The sequence below is a fragment of the Oreochromis aureus genome, linkage group 3 (assembly GCF_013358895.1).
Source record: "Oreochromis aureus strain Israel breed Guangdong linkage group 3, ZZ_aureus, whole genome shotgun sequence".
Lineage (NCBI taxonomy): Eukaryota > Metazoa > Chordata > Actinopteri > Cichliformes > Cichlidae > Oreochromis > Oreochromis aureus.
In genome coordinates, this window is record NC_052944.1 from 24258311 (window position 1) to 24280547 (window position 22237).

Sequence of the window (22237 nt, forward strand, 5' to 3'; positions counted from 1 at the left end):
TAAACACTAGAGAAAACGTGAGAAAACGTGCCCTGCATTTATTAACGTATTATTACGGCTTCTGTTTTCTAAGGACCTCCAAATATGCACACTTAATCAAAGATGACACAGTTGAAATAATACAGTTTTATTTTATTCATCAGTGAAAAGTGAGTGTATCAGAAGTGATTTAAAACAAGGCTTAAATATATGTAAACAGTTGCGAGAGCTTTCACGTAGCGTCAACGGCATTGGCAGCTGTAGGTGGAGCCTGTCTCGCTCAGGCTTTAAGTCCTCCGGGAAGTCTCAGCACTACTTGGATAACAGACATATGCTGGATTCCATAGTCAGACAGCGCCTTCTTATCTTCATCCAGATTCTTGTCTGTGAATATCAGCCGCAGATTCCCATCTAACACACACACAGAGCGAGAGAGAGAGAGAGAGAGAGAGAGAGAGAGAATAAGAGAGTTTCTACGGTTCACTTTACTAAACTAAATAATTAAATAAATCTTTAGCAAAATACAAAATAAATAAACAAAGCTTCATAATGTAGCTTACTTTTCTTTGGATCATCCGTTAGCCCCAGTGCTTACTTAAAATATATTATACTCTTCCGCGAGCAAGAAATCTAACTCTTGATCCGCCACAACAAATTAAATATATTTTCAAAGGAAATTTTGGAACAACCTGAGCAACATGAAACCAAGATTCCGAAAACTACCCTGAGCTCGTTCATCGTGTGGACAATATATAATGTAGTCTAATACAACGTAAATTATGAGTGTTTCACTTCTCGGTGTATTTACCTGCAGTTTCTGGAAACTTCTGTCTTATTTTTTCCCTCAGCTGCTCCACTGTCATGCTCTTGAACTGCTCCTCAGTGTTGCTCAGGTCGACGGTCACCTTCCCACCCCTCACTCCAGAAACCACGACCTGGTACAGCTTTCCCATTCTGTGCGCTCCCTCCGCTTCTTCTGCTGACACTAATAAGGTACTTCTGGGTCTGACGTCACAGGGCTGAGTATTCACTTTCACTTTCATCTAAATGATTGTTTTTACCACTCATGCGTCTTCTTTTTCTTTTTCAGTTTTACGCAGCTCTATAAAAATGGGTTTAATATATTAGATTTCCTCTACAAAATGCAAATTCAGTTTTTTTGTAAAAACAAACAAACAATGAAAAACAAATACATGTTAATAATCTTCTAACGGTGTTTATGAGAAGCAGTTTACCATTATCTACATTATAGTGCCTGTGCTGTGCATCACTCACCATTTACACACTAAATTGTTCAGTGTGTAAATGCATTCCCTAATTGGATGTCACACTCAATGATAGCTGGAAATCACCTAATATGCCAGTTCACAATAAGTGGGCGTGTTTGTTTACTGTTCCCTTCTCATACGCATTTTATTAAAAGTCAGGGCTGCAAAAAAACTCTGTATAAACGCCATTTGTTTATTTTTATCACTATAATTTATTAGCATTAAATAATTCTTTAAAACATTTAAAAAAAAAAGCTTTAATTAACTGCTGCCCTCATCATCAGCGCAATAGAGTAAATAAAGTGAAATAAAGATACAAGAACACAGACCTATTACAGAGCGCTGTTTCACGTGACTTCTGGTAACTGCAGGAGGAACTGAAAGTTTAAAATTATGGTGCTGTCAGTAGTGATAACACTCGGTGTTCACTTCACTTACTGCAGACACAGATTGTTTATCCACGGAGAGGACGGAAAGTTTCTGAGCTAAAATGACCGAAGAGAAACAATACGACCCCAGAGACACGACGCTGAAATTCGTCAACAGGCCCGATGATCTGGATCCGCTACAAGAAAACTGTTTAGTAATCATCACTGAAGCCCCTTAATTCTGCTCTTTTTTAATAACTGTGCATCATTTGATTTGGAATTATTATAATGAATGCACTGGTTATCCCAATTAAACCAAATGAAGTACTATTTCATACACAAATTTTACTTTTGTGCTAAATTTCGGGGGTCGAAGTCTTTGCGCAAAGTAGGTTCTCTTTAATACCGGGCAGGCTTTTCCACACTGTTGAGTTCACTGTCTGCGCTTATTGTTATTCCTTTCAGCTCCAGAGGAAGGAGACCAGGGTCTCAGAGCAGAGATGTCCTGCGGCCATGCCGTTACTCCGGAGTCGCTTAATGGGTGGTGTCGCAGCCTGTTGGATCAGGTACTTTCCAGGTTCTGAATAAAGTCATTGTTTTCATATAGTTTTACTTTTAGATTTCTACAAAACAAAAAAATTAATAATTAATTTGGTTTTAAAGAAAACTACGCTACAAAACAAAATGCCGCACTTTAAACAAATGGTGCAAATAATTTCAGAAATTAATTAATTCTTTAAATGTATATTTAACAGATGATCGTAAGGCTTTTAAAACAAGGGTATATTTGTAGGCTCAAATATTAGCTGGCATACCTCTTTTTAAAAAAAATGGAGAAGTACAGTGAATTATTAAGTAAAGAAAAAGCTCTTACTGTATACCATGTAATCAACAAAAAAAAGAGGGAGTTGTTCACACACACACACACACACACACACACACACACACACACACACACACACATATATATATATATATATATATATAAGCTTGAATTCTCCTGTTCACAGTTGAAACTGAAACTTGCTTACTGCAACCACTGTGCTTGAAGCTGTTGTCCTGTGAGCCGCCTATCATGCAAGCTGTTAACTCTCAGAAGCTTCCTCTGATTCAATTGTGACTTAGGGTCTGCCAGACCTCTTCCTGTCAGAGTTTGCCCCAGTTTCTGAGTGCCTTTTGATGGTGAAGGAAACTGGACTCACTAAGCTTTCTTTGCAATTTCTCTGTAGGAAAGACCTACATTTTTAAGTGTTATAATGGCCTGACTCTCTTCTCTTAAGGACAAAGGTCACTCTTTCGAGGATGCCAATGTTCACATTTTGGACAGAGAGGACAGATGGTTTGAAAGAGGAGTGAAAGAGGCCATCTATGTCCACTGTGAGCGACCATCTTTGAACAGAGGCGGTGGTTTACGACACCAACTGTCTGCCATCTATAATCCAGTTTTGAGTTCCCTCCCCAGACGCCTTAACGCCCACTCACATCCTGGGCCATCTGACCTCAGGAATTCACATGACAAGGTGGGGCCAGGTTTCACAATGAGCTCACCCGAAACCCTGGCTGATTAGGTACCACACCCGCTTTCACACCTTGGCTCATGTGATTAGAGGATCACCAGGGGGTCCTTTGTCCCTCTTTGGGGGGATACTCCCACTAGGTTTAAATCTGGGACTCTCGGCCATTTGACCTTAGAACTGAAGAAGCTTCTCGGATGAGAGGTGAAACGTCTTCAAGCAACTCAAAGAAGTCCAGACGCTTTTCTTTGCAAATTCCTTTGACAACTCTAAGTACTATCAGCTAAGCTAACATTAGCTACTAACCTACTGTTAGCTGGTCTGTTAGTGGTATAAGTTGATAGTATGTGGCATAAGTTAATAACTACAATAGACATGGTCCTAAATATAACTTAAGGAATAAAAAAATATTTTTACTTACCTTGCAGTCCTACAGCAGTAGCTATAATGTGGGTTTGATTCCATATGTACTGTTATAATCCACTGGGTTATCCAAGCATCGACTAGGCAAGCCAAACGGGAGGCAAATGGTGGCTAAAGTTAGCAGTTGGCATCACGGCAAAGGCCTGGTCTCCTCTGTACCTTAATCTGGACCTCGGGACAGCTAGAAGAATTTGATTCACAGACCTCAGTGATCTTGCAGGTGTGCACCAGTTTAAAAGATCAGAGAAGTATGAGGGTGCTAACCCTTACAAAAGTCTAGGTGAGATGAAATGAAGGCATGGATAGTTCTCTGAGAGTCTTTGAAACAAAGGAAGGGCCTCACTTTTGCAAGTAGCCGAAGATGAAAGAAACTGGTGTTGATTACAGCATTAATCTGCTTAGCAAACATTAGATCACTATCAGAAATCACTCCTACGTTCCTCGCAAAGGGTTTTTTTTTTTATTTCTAGGACCTTATTTCTTTTTTTTTCTTTTTTTTTTAATTCAAGTGTTTATTACAATCATACAAAGAACAAAAACGAAAAGCACAGTGTTTGATGGCGTCTTTTGTCCTTAGAGTCAAATATTCCGTATTTTAAATGAGCGCCATCACATCAACAACAAACAGAGAGACAAAAAAAAAAAAAAAAAAAAAACACGAAACATGAAACAAAGAAACATACACATAAACAGATATAATATATAACTATATACATCCAGAGAGGGAGCAGCTAAAAAAACCAACACTTTTGATAGCAGACGGTGACATACCATTAGTACATGTTATTATCAAAAACAAAGTAAGCAAACAAGAAAAGTGCCTGGCCATTCCTTCAGTGATGTGTATCAGCAATATCTGGCCTTATAGGACTCATATAGCGAGACCATTTTCCCCAGTGTTTTACGAATTTCTCATACTCAAGATTCACTAAAAAAGTTATCTTTTCTATCTTGTAAATTTCAAAAGTTACATCAATCCAGTTGTTTAATGTTGTTGGATCCTGTGTCAACCATTTTTTGGTCAGTGCCTTTTTACTTGCAGCCAGCAGCACACCAAATAAGTATTTATCTATACCCTTTATGTCTGGGGATATGTACCCCAGAAATATGGATTTGAAATCATTGGGTAAATATGTACCAAATATGTTTTGTAGCGCTTTATGGACTTGTCTCCAATAATTCTTGATAATCTTACAATCCCAAAATGTGTGATAGTGATATACAACTTCCTTCATCATAGTGTGCCTTTATGGCTGGGGTAATGAAAAAACGAGTGAGGCTTTTCCAACAGAATTCCTTCCATACATGTGATTTTGTACTTTTCCAGTGAAAGGAACAAATGTTCTGCCATTCCTCTTCTGTAATTACCTGACCTCCTTCTTTCTCCCATCTTTCTTTTATATACTTTGTTGAATAATTGCTGAGTTCATGGAGACTGTTGTATATTTGTGAGATTACACCTTTCTTAATTTCTGACTTATAAGCATTTACAAAGAGTTGAATAAGTGGCCTCACGGTAGTAGATGCTTGGTTTTTGATGCTTCGGGTGTAGAAATTTTCGTAATTGCAGGTATCTATAGTGGTCTTGGTTTTCTAAATGGAACCTTTGCTTTAGAGTTTGGAAACTCATAATTTCATCCTTCTTTACTATACCACAAATCGAGGTAATTCCTTTATCTATCCAGTTTTTAAAACTAGGGTCCATTTGATTTGGTGTAAATTCCGAACAGTGGCGGTCCTAGCCTGTTTGGTGCCCTGGGCGAACAGTTGCTCTGCCCCCCCCACACACACACACACATACACACAGAAAACATATTAAGGATTTTACATTAACACAAAACTGTTGTCGGAACCATACTGAATTTCACCAGAGAAACACACACACATGCAAAGAGAGAGAGAGTATGCATAGTGTGCCAACGGCTACCAAACAGCCATCATAATTTGTCATACAATGATAACAGGACAAATCAACAACTGACAATGACTAATTAATATTAAAATCTGTAACATAATGTAGGGGAGACCGGGGATAGTTGTAACATTTTTGACATTTCTGTCTGTAAATTGGAGCTCTTTTAAGGTAGTGGATTCAAAATGTAATGCAAAGTATTTACATGTCTCTGCTATTAAATAGTGCAGCTATTTTCAATTACCCATTGCATGGTATGGTCTCAAACACAAAGAGTGAAATGTTACAATTAAACCCATAGTCTGGGTTAGTTGTAACATATCCTGGGGTGAAATGTAACACAATGAAATAAGGGTACTGACAAAACATTAACATGTAATCTTTTTTATTCAACACATGAATGCACTTAGAGCCATTTATGTAGCTGTGTGTGTGTGTGTGTGTGTGTATGTGTGTGTGACAGAATGCAGAAATCTAGGTTTTGAACATATTCCAACCCCCCAAAAAAGACAAATGATGGAATTTTCTGCAACTGAATATTTCATTAATTTTGGTTGGTCTTACTTGAGTTTGGCCTCATTGGCTCAGTGGGCATTATAACCTACAACTCTTGCACCATAACAATGAAGCTGAAAAAATGTAGTTGTGCACCAGCATCACAATTCCATTACTTTTTATCATGGCTTTCCTTGGTGTGGTTTGCAAAGTGCTTCAGAAAGATGAGGAAACCTGTTTCTTGCACCCATCCTGATTTATTTCCACTACCAATACTTCCTACTGGTCCATCTCTGACACAGTGGTCTGCATAACGTATGTGTGGGAACACAAACAGTAGAGGAATTGTGTTGCCAATGGCATTAACCGCATATACAAAAGCGACCAGTGAACCTCTCTCTGCTGATGTCGTTGCCCCAACTTGTTTAATATAAGTTAAAGTAATAGTGTGGTAAGTTGTAACATCTGCATTATTGTTACAACTAACCCAGACTGTTACTGTTACAACTGACCCAGACTCCTATAGCCATGAACTAGCTAAGATTACAGCCAACGGCTAAAACATTAGCACTAAAGACCTACACAGAATATATCCTCATAGACATACAAATAACATAATTTAAGTTTGATGAGTTTAACTGCAAAGCAGATAATGCTATTAGAAATTGAAATAAAGTAGAAAAACTTACTTTTTGGCATACAAATTACTGTTTTTCATGTTAAATTGTCTGTGTTTGAGAAAATGTGGTGATTTTTCACATGTGATAGCAGAACTGAATTGGGCATGCACAGGATGAATCACATCATTTGAAACTTAGCCCTGACTGGAGAAATTGGAAGTGTTACAACTGACCCATGTTACAACTATCCCCGGTCTCCCCTATTGTTTGGAGTTTAGTCTGTTACTTTTACTATTTTTTACCATTTCTTCTTGGAGCAACTGTAACCCACATCATTTCCTTAGGGATTAATAAAGTATTCTGATTCTGACTGTTTCAGGATACATGACCTGCCATTATCCAATCACACATCTGCTTACCTGTATCTTTTGCTCGTTTCTCCTCCTCTTCTTTTCTCTCTTTTTTTTTTAAACCGAGGACCTCATGGCTTTGAACTTTTCTTTTCCATCTTGGTTTTAATTTTTCACTGCAGTATAAATCTCCCAACCCAAGAATCACCACAACATAACCTAACAGACCTACACCTTAGTTCACAGATTCACTTTGTCTAAGGTGTATTTCTGGCATTTCGCACAACCCAGGATTCACATCATGAATACATAATGGGCTTGGATTTACATCATTATGAAAGAAATCTGCGCTATTTGGAAGCAGTAGGTCTTCCTCCGCTTTCGATGGGTTGTGTGTGAGATTTATCAATACACATTTTAAATTCTTATTACCCCTAGTTCTAAAGTGTATATTTATATTCTTACTCTTCTTATATTTATTGTTTGCTTACTTGCACTGCTGTAACTGGAGCCTCGTCCTATATACTGGACTGTATGTAGCGGAGATGACAAAGTTTACTTTGACTTCAGCAGCGAGCAGGCGCACCGAGGGCTCTCGCGCTCTCGGGCTTTTCACGTATAGAATTTCGATAAAACATCAGTGCAAATTATAAGTCTGTATCACAATGTCTGGTGTTTTCGTGTTTGTGTTTTATTTTGCGAGTTGGTTATTAGATGCCGCTCCAGCCACCAGTGAACCCCCCGCCGCTCCGCCCTCTCCACCCTGGTGCACCTCGCATACGATAGAAAACCGATCGGTGCCTATGCCATTCCCAATATGTGTTGGCATGACGTCGGGGCAGCATGAGTACAAACACTTTTTTATTTTTTATTTTTTAATTTTTTTGCCGATGCCCGTGATGCCACCCCCCACCACGATGCCGCCCCGGGCAACCGCCCGTGTCGCCCGTATCAAAAACCGGTACTGATTCCGAATTGTATGCACACCATTTTAATATTTTTATTTCCTTCTCCAGCTTATTTTCTTTTACCACCGTTTTCCAGACTCCTAGTGTGGCCTTTTCTTATTTTGGAAATGTAGTTCTGTAGATTTTTATCCGCTAGAACTGCCTGTATATGCATATTGGGTATTGTTTTGCTTTCAATTTCCTTCCATTTTTTTTATTTCTAGGGGGCCAAATTCATAGTGGTTACAGGGACCAAACACAATGACCTCTGTGTTCTGTTCATTTAAGTTAAGGAAATTTAAAGCCAACCATGCCTTAACATCCTCCAAACAATCTAACAAAACCTTCAGAGGACTCACAGATTTACCTGACACTGGCATGTAAATCTGTGAGTCGTCTGCGTAACAATGGAATGAGATGTCATGTTTTTTTGTTTTGTTTTTTTAATTGAACCCATAGAGAGCAGTAAACTGAAAAAAGGAGTGGGCAAAGAATGGACCCCTGGGGGACCCCACAAAAAAGTGAGGTTTTTGAGGATGTATCTCCCAATGTAACAGAAAAACTTCAACAACAAAGAAATACAAATGAAAGAAAAGCACAATGGCAATTATTGTCATTGACAGTTGTTTTATATTATTAAAGTAAATATTTAGTGGTTAATAATTCCTTGGTAATTTTTAACTAATTAAGGCAATACAAAGGCTTATAGATGATCTACAGTATATGTTATTTTCTGGCAATATGCACAAACAGTTTTTCAAGAGGAACACTTGTGATAATAATATGATTTTTTACAAAACAACTAGTTATATTTTGGGACATAAAACATATCTATTCATTCATTCTCTTCAGGACCTTGCTGTGAGGCAAGATCAAGTGTAGTACATTAAAACATATGTTACACAGAAATTCTGAAAGCTAATCAAGCAAACTTGGGTTTATGAGTCTTTTTAGGCAACATTTCACACAGGCTACATTAGCTTGTAGATTTTGTAAACAGGTTCTCATCTATATTAACCTTCAGTTATTTTAATAATTTAATGGACCTTTTACCCCCAAACTGTATGTACATCCTTTTCTTTTTGCCTGTTGTACTGTTCATTGGTCAAGATTGCTTTGGTGCAAGTTGGCCAGTTTTAGAAATACTCACTGTAGAAGCATACTTTTCTCTTGATAACAATGGAACAATTACAGGTTTAAGTATTTTTTCTTAAAAGCAGTTCCATTGAGTTTAAATTACGTACATTTCAAAGTAATTGCTGGAAAGAATGTTGTCAAACTCTGTGCGGAATTCAGGATAAGAACTGTAAGTGCACGGTATATGAAGGGTAGCGCCACAAGTATCACCAACAGGCCTTCTTCTGAGCCCAGTTTCAGCATTAAAGGACACAAGAATTTTGTCAACACAAATGACAGAAGACCCAGTGGAGAAACGCAGGATTTTTTCAGCTTTAGTTTCATCAGCATTTTTGACATAATGCTGAAGATAATTAAAGGTGGTATGTTCTCTTTGAGACAGCACCATGTTTGTTGTTTCAAACAGTTGCAATACTCTTTTGCCTGTGGCCTTTTTGTGTCTCATACAGAGACAAAACACTTTCCTTATCTGACAGTTTCTGCTGTAGACATGCCATAGGTGTGGCGAAGCAATCAACTATGTACTTTGGCTCTTGGAGAATGGCCTTATGAGCCATTCTTTCAATGGCAAGTTGTATGTTGTTCTCAGAGGGTAGGGAGTGGGAGCCCATCCTTGTGAAAAGATCAAGCAGGTCCTCTTCATCACTTTCACCCATTGTGCCCTGGAGAGCATTTTCAACTGCTGATCTCTCAACAGGAGCAATGTAGTTAAGAAATGATGTCATCAGGATGTCAATACTGACTGAGTCAATTCCATGAAGGCAGGCTAAAATGAAAGCCTTTGATAGCCTCACTGGTATGACACCATGGTCTAGTAATCCTTTCACCCAAATTTGACCAACCGCTTGCCATTCAGCCTCACAAAAGTCTGGCCTCAGCCTTGGAACTCGCTCTGTTTCACCTTCACACTGTTCCAAAAATTGCTCCCAAAATGCAGTGTAAACCTCCCTTGACACCCCAGCATCATCAATAGCTCTTTCATTGACAAAGTCCATCTTTAAAGTCACAGTCATTATGCTTTTGTCCTTAAATACAACCAAAAGATCTTCAACAACCTTTATCCTACAAATTGATACACTTCGAGGACTTTCTGGACTTCCTGAGTTGCCAGTTGAACTTGATGGAAAAAGTTGCTTGCTGGACCTTAAAGGCAGACCTTGTGCGATGGAATTCAGTCCATTGTCCTGAACACAAGACAAAACATACAAATGGCATAAAAAACACAAATTAATTACACAGATTAGGGCTGTTCGATATAACAATATATATCGGATGAAGATATAAAAACGTCTATCGTTTCATTTTACGCTATTGTTTGTTTCGTGGTGTCGCAAAATAAACTGTTTACGGCAATATTTTTTCATCGTTTTGATGGTCACTGTAGTGGCTATACTAATTTCTTAAAGTTCTCTCTTTCTCTTATATTTATTATAACCACACTACAGACGGATAAGCGCCTGTTTATATGTGCTGTCGTTAGCAACAACGACGGTAAAACCATCGCATGTCCGCTTGTTTATTTTTCACATAAATCTTTCACAATAAAGCTCAAGATCCTATTAAGACTTTTCAAAATAAACAGAATCACATAAAAAAGTATGCAGAGTATTGACGGATGAGAAGCGAAAAAAGAGTAGTCAGGTGCGAAAAAATAAACCTTAGACTCAAACGTTAGAACAGGCTTTTCCCGAGAGCACGCCGTGTAATAAATACTCCGTGTAATATAAGAAAACCGCGGCGGTTACAACCTATGTCTAAAAATGTGTAGTTTCATGCATCGGTCAAAACACTCGATTCCAGGTACACGACGCCCAGCTGGAAACACTTCAACTACTAGAAGTGTTCACAGATTTTACAGAAAATATTAAATTTCTTGTGATTTATATCGTTATCGGGACAATAGATGTTTTATATCGGGATATGAGATTTTGGTCATATTGCACAGCCCTAACACAGATAACAAGAGAAGTGAGAACACACAGGGGACACAGGGGACACAGCTGACACGAATTAACATGACGCCACAGGGGAAGCACAACTAGATACATCGAACAAGGAAACACAAGACCTTTAAAATAAAACAGGAAACAGAGAGACATGACTGCCCTGAAGCTGTTTCCATAAAGTTGGGCGCATTAAATTGTCCAAAATGTCTTGGTATGCTAAAGCATTAAAAGTTCTTTTCACTATAACTAAGTGGACTATTGACTGTGGAATATTTAGTAGTGAAGAAATTTCATGGCCTTTTTGCACATGTAGCATCCTATCATGATACCAAGCTGAAACTGACTGAGGTCCTAAGAGTGAGAAATTCTTTTACAAATTACAAACTATCACACAGATGCACAAACTGCAACATCTTTACAGTATGTAAAAGGTTTTCAGAGTTGCCTACAGTGATACATCTTACCTGTGGAATTTGGGCTGCTCCCTCATGTATGACCTGCATATTTGGTTTGGCCAGGCTGCACATCTCCTTGACCACTTCAGCAGCAGCATCTGGGAGATGAATTAGAAATTAGGTATGCAAACATTTCATGTACTCACTACGAAGACCAGTTAAGTATTTAAAAGAAACAGTTTGTCCTTACCTTTACTTTTTCTGTAAAAAAGAAGATATGCAGTCTGGGATCTAATGGAAAAATGCATTTAATTCATTTCCAAATAAATCTAAATGTATGGCTTGTGTGTTATACATAACAGCATTGTTGTAAACCCAATTTTTGGACTTTGTTTTATGTGTCTTCATTTTCTCTGTGAGTGCATTGAGTTTCAATTATCATTGTCAGGGTTTTGCAAACCAGCTAATTTCTACATCTACTCCACTATTTGGATGCTAATTTTGCACCATTTACTCTTTACCAGTCATTTAAGTATCTCAATTACTTATAATTTTGCAGAATTTTTACAAATTTTAAAATAAATTTTGTAATTCAATGTCATTATTGATAAAGCTACACAGAAAATGGACATTCTGCATAATGGGTATTTCAGTATATTTTAAATATAATTTGATACCACCCTTTTACTTTTTACAAAATGCTTGTTTTGCCATCGATTCTCCATTCTCTTTCGCTTATCCTTATCAGAGTTGTGGGGGTCTCCAGGCTATCCAATCTACCACAGGACAAGAGGCAGGGTACATCCTGGGGAGGTCGCAAGTCTATCACAGTGCTCTTGTTTTGCCACTTTACAAAATAATTTAATATAAAACAATTTTCAAAAACGATTCAGGCACCACAGGAAACAGAGCCGTACATGCCTTCAGTGCTTATTTCCTGCAATGTATTTAGTTCTGATCAAGTACTCTTTGAATGGAGCATGGATTAAAGAAATATTCTACATCAATAGCATGGTATAATATTGTTGAATATGTGACAGAGTGTATTTAAGTGAATACCTATGCCTTGATCTATAGTATGTGATGTACAATATATGTACATATATTGTATGTATGTATTCATACCAACGTTCAAGTAATATTTGAACTACAATGGAAAAATATATACAGTCAGGGAAACAAGCACAAAAACTTACCTCTCAGTGTTATCCAGCTGGAATGGCTGATAGACAAGCTGATGATGGAAAAAATAATCAAGCATAACATGATGGATCTGTCTTACCACTGTAAGGCATACAAGTAATTGTGCAACACAGTGATTTGGGAGCATGTTTTAGTATCAACAGTGAAAAAGTTATCAGTCTTACCTCTGTGACCCTGGTATCATGAAAATGATGCCATCTGTCTCCGTGTTCCTCCTGCATCTTGATTGTTGCGGTGTAATGTCCACCTCTCAGATCCCCAAAATGATCCACAACTGCATACAGTTCATATTTCTGATTCTGATCCCCAAAGAAAAAATGACAGCCATCAGAATGAGCAAAGACAATGAAAATGATATTGATTAAATATTAAAATATACTATACATGTACCTCTGGTATCTGCAGAGTGTAGGGAACATCCACATCACAGTTGATTTTGATGTATGACATGTAATTATAGTTGAACTCAAACCTCTTCAGCAGCAGACACAAAACATCTGGATGATACTTTATTACATCTCTCTGAATGAAAAACATTCAATTCAATTATATTTTATTAATAAAGCACCAAATCACAACAACAGTCACCTCAGGGAACTTGTCTGTTCCCAATACATGTTAATATGTTTGAGTAATTGCATTTAATGAATCATAAAACAATCAAAAACTCTTTTTAAACTCACCATAGTAGCATCAACTTTGTGATCACACTGCTCACAGTACATCTGATTTTCTCCACAGAAATCTGAAGTTTTAAAAAACTCTTCAATGCCCTTCACCTGAAAAATGTTATTTAAAATTAGCTGACAAAGATGTGCCTACCAGTGAAGTGAAGTGAAGAATTTTTCCTTGAAGAAGAAGGTTTTTAACATGACCCATTAACTTTATTAAGTCAGACTCAAAGGTTAAGATGTATTGTTTAAGAGAAAAGTGAAAAGAAAAAATCTAACCAGTATATACACAGCTTCCCATGTTCGTATGCATTTGGGGTACAAATGCATTGATTTACACAATTTTTAGTCAAACTAGATACCTGATATAAAATGGCCATTATTTTCTCTGTTACACTTAAGCTATACAATTAGTTGGAGAAACGCATATTTGAGGACGAACCCTTGCATGACCCTCTACAATTTAATGAGAATTTGAAAATTTAATGAGGCAACAGCTGGGATATCTGGTTCAATTTAGTTATCATCCTGGGTGAGCTGTAATACTTGACACCCAAATATTACTGTCTAGATTTTAAAAATCAAACTATTTGGCACATTGATTTACATTTTATTTTATTTATTTAGGAATCATTCAGACTCCTGGTGAGACAAAGCGCTGCACAGAATCCACTTAAGCAAAGCCAAATAATTTTCTGACACTGATGACACTGATGGATTTGAATTTTAATCCCTTGAATTAAAACCTAAAGTGTGAACTTCAGTCACATGGATTGTTTGACCCACTGTGGTGATGTACAAAGGCAAAACTAGATACACTGTGTATTTTTAAATTAAATAAAGCAGTCCTAAATACAGGAAATATCATGTCAGTACTCCTCCACAAAGAAATCGTTTGATTTATGCAATAATGATGTGTAAATGATGTATACTAAAATAGCATCAAAGTGATAAAGTGTAACACATTTTATGCAGTGGAAAAAATGGGAGTGTTTTCTTTTTTACAGAAAGTGGATAAAATGAAAGTAAAACCGTTATTTACTGAAAATCAGAAAATATTATATATCTGTAACTGACAAAAGCATGTGAGGTCAAAACAATTTCTCTCAGCTGTCCTATCCTGGCAGACAGAACATGCAGAGAAGTTTGCAACTTGTCAGATCCTTACCACACTGACTTTCCCGCTGCAGGAATCCACCAGTGAAAGATGAAGATACCAAAATGGTGCATCTCCATCAGTCTGTATATGACCTTTAGAACAGGTGGTCTTGTTTGCTAACTGACCGTGGAAGATCTGAAAATACAGATGCACAAAAATCTGTTCATTTCCTTTCAGTTATAAAGTTGACAAAAGCTGACAAAGCATTTTACACTGTTAGGTAAAGACCCCACAATTAAAAAGTGATATTTTGATCCAGTGTATAGATATAGAAACCCTTTGGTATCGATGAAGACCTTACCTCTGATGCATCAGGACTGGTCATTCTTAAAATCCTCTCAAAGTACTCTGCAGCATTTTGCTGTTCATTCACTGTGACAAATGCATATTATTATTATTATTTAAAATAAGTCATTTTGTAATTTTACCCAACCATTTTTTATTGTTATAATATTCAAATAATTATTAAAGTATTTTAAAGTTATACAGTGCTCAGGAGTTTACAGTGTTAAAAGGTTTTGCTGTTCTGTACCGTTGTCGATGCCCAGCTTCTTTGTTATTTTATATGTGTATGTTGTATAGTTCTGTAAGTCATCAAATAAGGTTTTCAGATCATGATCAAGGAACTCAGAGTGAGGATTTTCTATAGAGTACCTACACAGGAAGTAAACATGAGTGGTTAGCAAATGCACCGTAAACTTCATATATGATAAATACAGAAACAATCTTAAAGCTGGACAACAAACTTTTTCACAGCCTCTCTGAAGTCTTTGGTCAAGAACAGCACCTGCAGCACACTGTTCAAGTAACATGTGGATCCTTGGTTCATCAGCCCATGGTACCTGTTAGCTGATGGGAAGAGAGAATGCATAAAAGATATATATTTAAAACATTAGTCTGGATCATAAAAAACCCAAAAAGAAATAAACCAAAAACAGTTATTTTATAATTTCTACATTAGGAGTTAAACTGACATTTTTTCAATGTTGATATTGCTCTAAAATATCTAATTTGCCAATTCTAGTCAAAGTTAGTCATTTGATTTGGTTGGCTGATTAGGAAAAGCACATATCAATCTATATAAAGTCCCAAAATTTACAGTGCAGGGAAAAAGACAGCTAATAAGTCCAAGACTACATGTAAACCTTCAAATTATATTATGTTGAACCAAACATCGGGGTCATGTAAGCTTGGAGCATTGCCAGGAGTATAGTGCCCTCAGTAACTGGTAAACTACAACAGTTTGGAACAAGCAAAACTCTCTGTAGAGTGCAGTGTCTGTCCACATGAGCGGTCCTAGCCTGTTTGGTGCCATGGGTGAACATTCCCTCTTGCATGCTGGGGCAGCAGGTTGAGGGTCACAGACGCTAACAGACTGGAGCTGGACTCTGTTAGGGTGGTGTCTGAGAGGCGGATGTTGTCCAAGATAAGGACAATGATGGATAATACCTCCCACCCACTCTATGAAATGTTGGCTAGTCACAGGAGCACGTTCAGTGAGAGACTGAGATTACCAAAAAGCACCACTGACCAACACAGGAAATCATTCCTGCCTGTGGCCATCTCCCTGTACAACTCCTCCATCTAACACACTGTGAACACTGTAGTAGTTACACCCTTTTTACACACGCTCTTTTCTACTCTGTAATATTCTTGTCAATTTAATTGATATGTATTTTCAATCACCTCTGTTAATGCTTGATATTTATAATTGAGTGATCTGTATATATTAGGCTATTTCTTAAATGTGTAAAATCTGTAACATAATGTATTGTTTGGAGTTTAGTCTGTTACTGTTACTATTTTTACCATTTCTTCTTGGAGCAACTGTAACCCACATAATTTCCTTAGTGATTAATAAAGTATTCTGATTGTGATTCTGATTGTTTCAGGATGCATGGCCTGCCATGCACGATTCTCCTCCTCTTTTCTCTTTTTTCTAAACTGAGCACCTGATGGTTTTGAACTTTTCTTGTCCATCTTGGTTTTAATTTTGCACTCCAGTATGAACACCCATCCCCCAACCCGAGGATCACCAGAACATAACCTAATAGACCTGCACCTTAGTTCACAGATTCACTTTGTCTGGGGTTTATTTCTGGGATTTCGCACAACCCAGGATTCAAATCATGAATACATAATGGACTTGGATTTACATCATTATGAATGAAATGTGCTCTATTTGGAAGCAGCCGGCCCCCTCCCCTGTCGACGGGTTGTGTGTGAGACTTTAAATCATCAAACAGTAAATTATAAATGTAAATTGTTATTGATCCCTTTACCCCGAGTCCTAAAGTGTATATTTATTTTCTTACTCTTCTTATATTTATTGTTTGTTTACTTGCACTGCTGTAACTGGAGCCTATATAGAGAAACGATCGTTTCTCTATACTGGACTGTATGTAGCGGAGATGACAATAAAGTTTACTTTGACTTCAGCAGCGAGCAGGCGCACCGAGAGCTTTTGGTACGCGGGATAAATATCCATCTCCAACAATACGCCTGAGGATGAAAACAAAAAAACAAACTAAGAAAAAAGCTCTAAATATTTTCTGAAATCTTACCCAGAGATGTATTGGTGTGACACTGTTCGTTCATTTTCCGTGCAGTCCTGCAGCTACTTCACTTCTGCAACGCTGAATAAACTGCTCCTTAAAAATAAATAAGCCGCATATTAAACCGGTTACGCTAAGCAACCACTAAACAACAACACATACAATCCTACCTTCCTTTCAATTTAAGGCATTCCACTGGATCCTTCCGAAACTACTTAGTTTATTCCTGATACAATCTGCGATTTACAGATCCAGTTTAAAAGCCCCGGAATACTTTCTCTTTCTCTTCGGGTCTGCAATGTTGCATACATGCTGTGTTGGAAATCTCGAAATTTTCAAATTACTATTCTTTCTTTTTCAGAAACTTATTCAAAATGTGAATGCACTAATAAGTCCTTACTTACAAACACGGATTAACCCAGAGCCTATTAAGATGCACTCCTGCGGTAAAGTAGGTCAGGAATATATTTTTCAATTTTGCTGCATGCTGAGGTGACAATTCAGCCATTTAATTCATGTTACAGCAGCTCATGAGTGAACGACCATCGTGCAACAAAAGTACTTTTTGAAGTAAATTTTTTCCGAAACACTTACAATTAATTAAATTTATTTACATTTATTGGAGTGGGGTTAGAAGTTACCAACTCAGGATGTAGTCGAATTATAGAGTCTTGCTATTAAGGTTTGTTGCAGCAGGGGCACATTTAAAGTGAAATACAGATGCAAGAGGACAGACCAGCGTTGTCATGTGACTTCTGGTAACTGCTGGGGGAAACTGAAAGTTAAAAACAGCGCTGTCAGTGGTGATCGGTTTCGCTTCACTTGACTGCAGACACACAGATTGTTTAGAGGACGGAGCAGAGAGCTTCTGAGCTAAAATGACCGAAGAGAAAAGATACGACCCCAGAGACACGACGCTGAAATTCGTCAACAGGCCCGATGATCTGGATCCACTACGTAAGAAATACAGCTGTCTAGTTATCATCACTGAAGCATGTTAATTCTGGTCTTTCTAATAACTGTGCATGATTTGATTTGGAATTATTATAATAAATGCACTGGTTATTCTAATTAAAACCAAATGAAGTGCATTCCGTACACAAATTTCACTTTTGTGCTAAATTTCCGGGGTCGGAGCCTTTGCGCAAAGTAGGTTCTCTTTAATATCGCGCAGGCTTTTCCACACTGTTGAGTTCACTGTCTGCGTTTATTGTTGTTCCTTTCAGCTCCAGAGGAAGGAGACCAGGGTCTCAGAGCACAGATGTCCTGCGGCCATGCCGTCACACCGGAGTCGCTCACAGGGTGGTGTCGCAGCCTGTTGGATCAGGTACCTTCGAGGTTCTGAATAAAGTCATTGTTTTCATAATGTATATATTTTTGCAAGGTTTTGGTTTATGCCTGTATTCAGACATCCAAATTTTATATTTTCATTTTTGCTGATGGATTTGTATCATTAAATAGGCAAATACAGACTGAGAGGTCTCCTTAAAAGGATTTTCATCCTCCCTCTCACTTTGAACCTCAGTAGTTCATGGTGAACATGTCTAAATGCACTGACCTGCTATTACTGTAATTAATGACTTAGATATTTATGTTATTATTCAATCGCACTATTGATTTTTTTATGGTGAATAAACACATGAACAACAGAATTTTCTGTTATACAAAAATGTATTTAACTAAAGAAAAAACTCTCACTTTATAGAAAGGTGTGAAAGGTGTTCATAAATGGGGAAATTAAATAACTCATTAGAACACACACACATATAGACATCACACACACACACACACACACACACACACACACACACACATATATATATATATACATATATACATATATATTCACATTACAGCCACAAACATGAATCAATTTTATTGGAATTCCACGTGAAAGACCAATACAAAGTGGTGTACATGTGAGACGTGGAACGGATATCACACATGATTCCAAACATTTTTTACAAATAAATAACTGAAAAGTGGGGTGTGTGTAATTATTCAGCCCCCTGAGTCAATACTTTGTAGAACCACCTTTTGCTGCAATTACAGCTGCCAGTCTTGGATGGTATTTTATAGACATTTTTAGCCATGCAACATGGTGACCAAAATCATAATTGTTAAGTGTAAGTAGTCAACACATAAATGGAAACATTAAATTAATCTTGATGCTGTGTCAGTGTTTAGAACTTGTTTCTATCAAAAACATCAATTAGATGTCCTTACAACGTTAAGATCTTTTTCAGGGCCAGTACAAATTTAAGTGCCCAGCTCTAAAGGATGGTACGCTACATAAGTGTGATGCAGTGTGGTCCTACCAAGAGGTGCGCAGGCTGGCAGTACTGACAACAGAAGAGATGGAGTACTTTGAAGAGAACATCGCTCGCCTAGCTGCCACAGAGTACTGCGAATTTAAAACTGTAAGTGTCCAAGTTAACCTCATTTAGTTAAGAGTTTAGTAGAAAATGATGCTCCTACAAAACAAAAGGCTATTTTGGGAATAATTTTCTCTGTTCCCTGATTTATATCAACACTGAGATCAACACACTGAGCTGTAAATTTAATAAATTATCTCAATCAAAACCACATGTGCTCTTAAGAATAAAAAAAAAAAAATAGAAATTTATAACTCTCACTCCCGTTCTCTGTGCTGTAACTTATAATTTGCACCGATGTTTTTTCGAAATTCTATACGCGAAAAGTGAGCGCGAGAGCCCTCGGTGCGCCTGCGCGCTGCTTAAGTCAAAGTAAACTTTATTGTCATACTGTCCAGTATATAGAGAGACGAGACGACGAGGCTCCAGTTACAGCAGTGCAAGTAAACAAACAAATATAAGAAGAGTAAGAAAATAAATATACACTTTAGGACGAGGGGTAAAGGGATCAATAACAATTTAAAATTTATAATTTAAAGTTTGATGAGTGTAATGTCTCACACACAACCCGTGGAAAGGGGGCTGCTTCAAATAGAGCACATTTCATTCATAATGTTGTAAATCCAAGCCCATTATGTATTCATGATTTGAATCCTGGGTTGTGTGAAATCCCAGAAATAAACACTAGACAAAGTGAATCTGTGAACTAAGGTGTAGGTCTGTTAGGTTATGTTGTGGTGATCCTCGAGTTGGGGGATTTGTGTTCATACTGGAGTGCAAAATTAAAACCAATGGAAGATGAACAAGAAAAGTTCAAAGCCATCATGTCTTCAGTTTAGAAAAAAACAGAAAAGAAGAGGAAGAGAAACGAGCAAAAGATACAGGTAAGCAGATGTGTCATTGGATAATGGCAGATCATCCTGAAACAACCAGAATCAGAATACTTTATTAACCCCTAAGGAAATAATGTGGGTTACAGTTGCTCCAAGAAGAAATGGTAAAAATAGTAACAGTAACAGACTAAACTCCAAACAATACATTATGTTACAGATTTTAATATTATTATTTAATTCTTTAAATGTATATGTACAAGTAATCTTTTTTTTTTTTTCTAAATTAGAAAAACGTCAGTATAGAGGGGTTTTGGTTGACTGTGTTATAAATAGATAGCTATAAATGCAGTTATTAATCTTTGGTCAAAGCAGTGCCAGCAATTCCCCATCATGATAAAACAAACTAACTTGGTAACTTTACTGGACTGATGTGAGGATAATATCAGTCTGATCAGTTTCAGTCATGTGACTCTAAATAAAGAAAGTTTATATCCAAAAACATTGAACTTCTTGAATGTTTGTCATAACAGTGTCCTGGTTGCAAAACCTATGTGGAGAGAGAGGACCTGACCAACCTTAATGTTCAGTGCACAATCTGCACTGCAGACAAGAAGAAAGTGTGCCAGTTCTGCTGGCAGTGTTTGAAGCCATGGAAAGGTAGCGCTCCACGCTCTGACCGCTGTGACAACGATGGATGCATGAATCACGACCTCGAACTTCTCAAGAATTGCAAGACTACCGCTCTCCCTCAGGTTCAGGGGGTCGATGCCTGTCCCTCCATTCGGGCTTGTCCCACCTGTGGTCAGAGGGTGGAGCACGACAAAACAGGCTGCAAGAACATCATCTGTCCTCGCTGTCAGAAAGAGTTCTGCTTTGTGTGTCTGAAACTGACTCCTGAGTGCTTGAAGACAAGTTCTTACTTCATCCCCTGCAGTGATGGTGTAGCTCCCAGACAAACTTCAATACCTGTGTGGCGCAGAAACTAAGACACAGCATGCTCTCTGACTCATTACACATTATCCTTCTCTCATGTTAGACTTTTTCTTTTATATTTCATTCAGAGAATTTCATTGAGAGAAGCCAAATGTTTTACAGCCTGACTTGTTCATATGCTTTAAACAGTGGTAAACTATGTTTCCTGTATGCATTTTTATGTTGTACAACAGACTTTTTAAAAATAGCTTTCTTTGACTTAATCTCTGTTAAATAATAGTTAGTCATTGACAAACAAGTCACTTAATAAAGATTCCTTGCAAATAAACAGAATACATATTTAGTGTGACAAATATCAGTTCATGTATATATTTATGTGTTAATCAGTTTCTGCAGCTTTAATATAAATGAAATTAAATGAAATTAACAACAGGTGCAGTAGAGGGCCACCAATGAGACAACCACAAAAGTAGGAATGGTTTTACTGGTGGATGACGCTGATATTTTTTTTTCTCATCATCTATTCTTTTTTTACTAGTTTTCATTTGGTTACAGTCAGTTTCACTGCTTTTTGCGTGAGGTGAAAACTGGACCCTACAGAGGTTGCACAAACAGTCCAACTCCACCAGATGCCACAAAACTACATGCCAATGCCAGAAGGTTTTCTGTGTCTCCCAGCACAGTCTTAAGAGCATGGAGCAGACTCCAGTAGACAGGCGGTTACTCTAAGAGAGCTGGAGAGGGTTGTAGAAGACCTTCCACCCATCTGCAGGACCGGCATCTGTTCCTTTGTGGAAAGAGGAACAAGTTGAGTACTACCTTAGCTTCAAAATGACTTCCAGCACTGGTGTGAATGTCTCTGACCAAACAATTAGAAACAGATTTCTTGTGAGCGGCCTTAGGACCTGATGTCCTTTAGTGGTCCTGTGCTCACTATTTGGCATTGTAGAGTATAAATGGCTTTTGCCATGGAATACCAGAATACTAACAGAGTGACAGTAACAATAAAAATGACGGTCTCCTTTCCAAATATTTTTGCCACTATGATTTCACCCCACATGTGCCCATTCTCCCTGTTGTTCTATGTTTACTAGCTGACTGACTCATGTTTGTGCTGAAAAATTATGGGAGTCAAATTAAAGTAATGAAACACA

The 22237-nt window shown here is 37.6% G+C and overlaps 3 protein-coding genes across 6 annotated transcripts; 1 reads left to right on the plus strand and 2 right to left on the minus strand.

The window, feature by feature from the left end:
* Positions 1 to 111: 111 nt before the first annotated feature.
* LOC116316731 (polyubiquitin-like) lies at positions 112 to 1010 on the minus strand. The gene is made up of 2 exons (XM_031735360.2): positions 788 to 1010; positions 112 to 390 (listed from the first exon to the last, which is right to left on the minus strand). Exons 1-2 carry the CDS (start codon positions 930 to 932, stop codon positions 260 to 262), a joined length of 276 nt encoding a protein of 91 aa, XP_031591220.2. The 5' UTR covers positions 933 to 1010; the 3' UTR covers positions 112 to 259.
* A 6422-nt stretch (positions 1011 to 7432) lies between these two features.
* Positions 7433 to 17687, minus strand: LOC116316735 (probable ubiquitin carboxyl-terminal hydrolase 5). Of its 4 annotated transcripts, none has more exons than XM_039609705.1 (13): positions 17557 to 17687; positions 16952 to 17038; positions 15134 to 15236; positions 14920 to 15041; positions 14689 to 14759; positions 14397 to 14522; positions 13241 to 13336; positions 12948 to 13079; positions 12722 to 12856; positions 12551 to 12588; positions 11605 to 11645; positions 11424 to 11512; positions 7433 to 10197 (listed from the first exon to the last, which is right to left on the minus strand). In XM_039609705.1, the coding sequence occupies exons 2-13, from the start codon at positions 16983 to 16985 to the stop codon at positions 9412 to 9414; spliced, it is 1773 nt and encodes a 590-aa protein (XP_039465639.1). In that variant the 5' UTR covers positions 16986 to 17038; positions 17557 to 17687; the 3' UTR covers positions 7433 to 9411. The 4 variants fall into 4 exon arrangements, with proteins under 4 accessions (XP_039465639.1, XP_039465638.1, XP_039465637.1 ...); XM_039609704.1 differs by lacking the exon at positions 17557 to 17687 and adding an exon at positions 17347 to 17486; XM_039609703.1 differs by lacking the exon at positions 17557 to 17687 and adding an exon at positions 17113 to 17212.
* A 50-nt stretch (positions 17688 to 17737) lies between these two features.
* Positions 17738 to 22237, plus strand: LOC116316733 (probable E3 ubiquitin-protein ligase ARI5). Its single transcript, XM_031735362.2, has 4 exons — positions 17738 to 17899; positions 18169 to 18269; positions 19189 to 19362; positions 20681 to 22237. Exons 1-4 carry the CDS (start codon positions 17821 to 17823, stop codon positions 21134 to 21136), a joined length of 810 nt encoding a protein of 269 aa, XP_031591222.1. The 5' UTR covers positions 17738 to 17820; the 3' UTR covers positions 21137 to 22237.

Excerpts from the sequence above, each read along its gene's own strand:
- LOC116316731 (XM_031735360.2), bottom strand. The coding sequence starts at position 932 with ATGGGAAAGCTGTACCAGGTCGTGGTTTCTGGAGTGAGGGGTGGGAAG. Across the intron at positions 391-787 it reads GAAGTTTCCAGAAACTGCAG|ATGGGAATCTGCGGCTGATA; the intron begins GTAAATACACCG and ends TGTGTGTGTTAG.
- LOC116316735 (XM_031735361.2), bottom strand. The coding sequence starts at position 15,199 with ATGTTACTTGAACAGTGTGCTGCAGGTGCTGTTCTTGACCAAAGACTT. Across the intron at positions 12,857-12,947 it reads ACACTCTGCAGATACCAGAG|AATCAGAAATATGAACTGTA; the intron begins GTACATGTATAG and ends TTTGGGGATCAG. Across the intron at positions 11,513-11,604 it reads TTTTTACAGAAAAAGTAAAG|ATGCTGCTGCTGAAGTGGTC; the intron begins GTAAGGACAAAC and ends TTCATCTCCCAG.
- LOC116316733 (XM_031735362.2), top strand. The coding sequence starts at position 17,821 with ATGACCGAAGAGAAAAGATACGACCCCAGAGACACGACGCTGAAATTC. Across the intron at positions 17,900-18,168 it reads CGATGATCTGGATCCACTAC|CTCCAGAGGAAGGAGACCAG; the intron begins GTAAGAAATACA and ends TGTTCCTTTCAG. Across the intron at positions 18,270-19,188 it reads GTCGCAGCCTGTTGGATCAG|GGCCAGTACAAATTTAAGTG; the intron begins GTACCTTCGAGG and ends GATCTTTTTCAG.